Below are 4,558 nucleotides of genomic sequence, written 5' to 3'. Positions count from 1 at the left end.
TTTTTTTTTTTTTTTTTTTTTTTTTTTTTTTTTTTTTTTTTTTTTTTTTTTTTTTAACTTAATCCAATTCAAATAACTTTCGTGGATAAAACCATTCAATACTGACTCTTTTTCCGGGAACTCCTGTGCTCCACTCCAATTAGGCCAAAAAAATCGAGGTCGGACTAGAGAGGGAACCTCGCAAGGGCACCCAACAACATCAACATCAACTTCCCGTATTAGATCGTGTTCTTTAAAGTTACAGCCTAAATAAGAAAGACCCCAACAAAGCAAAACCAAATTGGAAAAGAACAACTAACGGGTAAGGAGGAGAGGAGAAGGGTGCCTAGGCCCTGAACCCAACCCGAAAAGGAACCGGGAATAACAGGAAGAGGCTAGGAAAGATTCAATCCAATCAAACTAAATAAATTTTAGATTTTCTTTTAATATAATTAAAATAAATATGAAAGAAAGAAAAATTAAAAATAATTGATACTAAAATATTAAAAAAAAAATGAAAATGTGGAAAGAAGGTTATTATAAATTAATAAAATTATATTATGATCTCTGAAATCTTCAGATATGGGCGATTGAATTGGAGACCTACCGATTAAACACAACCCAAATCCCCAAATTCCCATTTCCCATCTCGCAAATCGAGAATTTGATTCGTTTCTGAAGAACAAAAACCCAAAAAATTTGATCCCAACTTGGAAACCGATGCGACCGAAGATCGAAACCGAGCAGAATCACAGCCATCGGAAGCCAATCACCGTCCTCCCAAAGCGCATTATCTTGATCCGCCACGGTGAATCTCAGGGCAATCTCAACTCCGCGACCTACACCACAACCCCCGATTACAAAGTCCCATTAACAGAAGAGGGTTTGATTCAAGCTCGAAACGCCGGTATCAAGCTCCATAGATTGTTGTCTAATGACGGAACGAACCCTCATTGGCGAGTCTACTTCTACGTTTCGCCCTACGACCGCGCCCGATCCACACTCCGCGAGATCGGCCGCGCGTTTTCGAAGAAGAGGATTATTGGCGTCAGAGAGGAGTGTAGAATTAGAGAGCAGGATTTTGGGAATTTTCAAGTGGAGGAAAGGATGAAGGTTGTGAAGGAGACGAGAGAAAGATTTGGGAGATTCTTCTACCGCTTCCCTGAAGGAGAGTCCGCTGCTGACGTTTACGATCGCGTTTCCAGTGAGTTCTTTGTCATTTTTTCCCTTTATTGTTCTTTGCTTTTGATTCTCATGGATTGCCACTTGAAGATTGAGCTCTGATTCTTGGTCTCTGAAATCTCTGGTTTCACGAATTAGTCATGTAGGATATCATCTACTATTATCTCTTTGAATTTACATTCTCATTGAGCTATATGCTTTGTTTTTCTCTGCATGATTATGAAGGATTTGGGTTTAATTCTTATGTAGAAGTTGATCTTGAACTACAGTTTGTTAATCCCATTACCCATTGCGATTGAATCGGAATGGCTAAATCCCGTGAAACCATTTCATAGAAGTTCATTGATATCTTCGTAAAGAGATACCCAGATTTTATAAATGGGGCTATGCTACATGCTAATCTTTAACCATCACAAAAACCATAATTAAACATAGAGTTATTAAAATTGTGAGCCAAACATTTCCCAAAATCTCATATATGGGAGCATCATCTCTTTAGGTTTTACTGATATTTTGCTGATATGGATGACACTTTCTAGTTTCAGGAGTATGATAACTTAACTTTTTTCAAACGGATAAGTTTCAATTGAGTTAATGCATTTTCCAAAGAACAAGAAAGAAAGAATAGACTCTACTCGAAGATGGCACTAGGAATTGTCTAATCGCCCAGTCCCGAACTGTTTTTCCTGGTCTGGAATTCTGTTCGGAAAAAAACAGTGACAACTGTTCACCCCCGCTAGGGAGAATTGGCCCACCATTTTTCCCCCCTTTTCTTCTTCTTTTTGGATCGTAACTTAGCGCGAGTAAATCTTCTAGAGAGCGTGCTCAAAATAATATTCCAAAGCTTTTTTCACACTTGCTTCATAGAAGGATAATTTCATGACTTGGCTTGATATTATGTTAGTAAAGATAGATTCTGGAATCGTTGAAAATGAATAGTGAAGAGAGAAGATTAAAGGTAGCCAATGGGCATTATAGGTTTTGTTTCCCTATTGCAATATTTTACATGATTCATCTCTTTAGATTATGAGAGTCAGTAATAAAGAAATGAATGGAGACAAGAAGATGGAGCCTGAGAACATTTTCATATGGCTTTAGAGAATATAATATGTAAAAGGTTTCTTCGATATTGGAGTATTGGGATTCAATACTATTTAAGTTGAAAGCTTTTCTTTCAAATGGACCATCAAAAGTTCATTTTAATTTTATATTATTCTAGAAAAGTCGATACCAAAAACAAACGAAAGTTGCTTTCTGTTCGAAAGAGAAGCATTATTTAAAGTGGCCAATCATAATGTGATCGACGCTTTAGAATCGTTACCTGCCATGTTTGATAATCTCTCTAATTGAAATGGTATCATGTAACTAAATAATGTTCGTCGTGAACGTCCAAACCTTCACTTGTTTTTGTGACTTGTTTTGGTTCAACAAGTGTTCTATGCACATGAGATGAATAATAACTATTTTGATGGATATGTTGGTTTTTTCAGGCTTTCTTGAGTCCTTATGGAGGGACATAGACATGAACAGGCTCCGTCACTGCCCTTCCCAAGATCTCAACCTTATAATCATATCTCATGGGCTAACGTCTCGCGTCTTTCTCACAAAATGGTTCAAATGGACAGTCGAGCAATTTGAGTACCTGAACAATCCCGACAACTGCGAATGTCGAGTGATGCAGTTGGGAGAAGGCGGTGAATACAGCTTAGCCATTCATCACACAGAGGAAGAAATGGTGGAATGGGGACTCTCTCCTGAGATGATATCTGACCAGAAATGGAGAGCAAGTGCCAACAAAGGCCAATGGAACGAAAGATGTCCTTGGTATCTTGATGCTTTCTTCGATAGCCTAGCTGACTCGGATAGCCTAGCTGACTCGGACGACAATGATAGCTGTGATGAACCGTGTGAAGACCAAGATGAACTAGTTGAATCTTGTTCAAGGGTAGTGATCACAGAGGAATGACAAGTACACTTTGACATTCTTTGAATTCGATACGTTGATTGTTTTCTCTGCTTATAGTGTTATTGGTTTTGCACAGCAGTATGTTCTAGCTAGGACTCTGATGGGTCAAAAGTGCATCACAGTAAATCGGTGAAGGCGATCGGCGTAGTATAACTCATGGTTTGTTTATTTGAAATGTGCATTATGAAGAGCCATATGCATTTTTATATTACATACACTATACCGTAAAGGGGTTTAAATTTAGGTTAGGCAGAGACTCATGATTTAGCTATAGTATGTTTTTCTAGCAAGTGACTCATTTTGGGTATTCCTGTGGATATGAACGAAGATGGCCAATGCTGGGGCTGTCGTCGACGGGTTTGTGTTGAAATTGACGTAGAAAAGCCTCTACGTCGTGGTGTTATGATCAAAGTAGTAGCGACAGCGGCTGAGAAGTGAATTATCTGTTACATATAACAGTAACAAAAATCAGGACACATACTGAAGGATTATGAATCTCGAATCAGTGATAATGTTGAGAGACAAGAAACCAAATGGCAACACATTGAGTCAAGATTCGTTGTTCAGTAGGGAAAGCGGAAAGGGTAACTAGTTTCAATTTTCTTTCTCTCTTGTTGAAAGATAGGAAATGCATACTGCTCTAGCATCTTTATTGCATCGATTTCTTTTGTCGTATCGTGAATGATTATGAAGTGTTTTATTACATCGCATCGATACCAAATGGTTTTTGGATTCTCCTGCATCCCATGTGACATGTTCATGATTTTAAAGTTCTTCTCATATTCCTCTTACTCTCATCGTATAAAAAAGAAAGAAAATGTTTTCAATTTCCTTCTCAAATTCCTCTCATGGGTAGAAATGGATAGAAAAGGTATTCAAATTCCTTCTCTCATATAAATTCAAACTCCCTCACATCCGGGAGAAACAGAAAGAACTCTCTATCTATAGAAACCGAAGGAAAAAGTTTTCAAACTCCTCTCTCATATGTAAAAATAGAAAGAACATGTTTTCAAACTCATGTACAAACAGGAAGAAAAGGTTTTCAAACTCCTTCTTGTTGACTTCTGGTAATTGAGAGGAAAACGTCGACGAGTAAAAATCGACCGAAGGAAATCTTCTTCGAAGAAAAAAAAATAACAGAAAACAAAGGAGAGAGAATATTTGCTTAAGATCTGATGATTATTTCTCATTCAGTTGAATACNCGGATAGCCTAGCTGACTCGGACGACAATGATAGCTGTGATGAACCGTGTGAAGACCAAGATGAACTAGTTGAATCTTGTTCAAGGGTAGTGATCACAGAGGAATGACAAGTACACTTTGACATTCTTTGAATTCGATACGTTGATTGTTTTCTCTGCTTATAGTGTTATTGGTTTTGCACAGCAGTATGTTCTAGCTAGGACTCTGATGGGTCAAAAGTGCATCACA

At 37.8% G+C, this 4,558-nt stretch overlaps 1 protein-coding gene across 1 annotated transcript; it reads left to right on the top strand.

The window, feature by feature from the left end:
• The first annotated feature begins 554 nt into the window (after positions 1–554).
• On the top strand, positions 555–3,837 carry LOC111784183 (phosphoglycerate mutase-like protein AT74). The gene is made up of 2 exons (XM_023664965.1): positions 555–1,183; positions 2,652–3,837. The coding sequence occupies exons 1-2, from the start codon at positions 700–702 to the stop codon at positions 3,125–3,127; spliced, it is 960 nt and encodes a 319-aa protein (XP_023520733.1). The 5' UTR covers positions 555–699; the 3' UTR covers positions 3,128–3,837.
• Positions 3,838–4,558: the final 721 nt, after the last annotated feature.

The sequence above is a fragment of the Cucurbita pepo genome, unplaced genomic scaffold, assembly GCF_002806865.2.
Source record: "Cucurbita pepo subsp. pepo cultivar mu-cu-16 unplaced genomic scaffold, ASM280686v2 Cp4.1_scaffold000167, whole genome shotgun sequence".
In the NCBI taxonomy this organism is placed as follows: domain Eukaryota; kingdom Viridiplantae; phylum Streptophyta; class Magnoliopsida; order Cucurbitales; family Cucurbitaceae; genus Cucurbita; species Cucurbita pepo.
This window is presented reverse-complemented; position numbering and strand designations above follow the sequence as displayed.

What these genes read in the sequence shown, in the direction of transcription:
- LOC111784183 (XM_023664965.1), top strand. Translation starts at nt 700, where the DNA reads ATGCGACCGAAGATCGAAACCGAGCAGAATCACAGCCATCGGAAGCCA. An exon ending in CGTTTACGATCGCGTTTCCA is followed by an intron (nt 1,184 to 2,651) that starts GTGAGTTCTTTG and finishes TGGTTTTTTCAG; the next exon opens with GCTTTCTTGAGTCCTTATGG.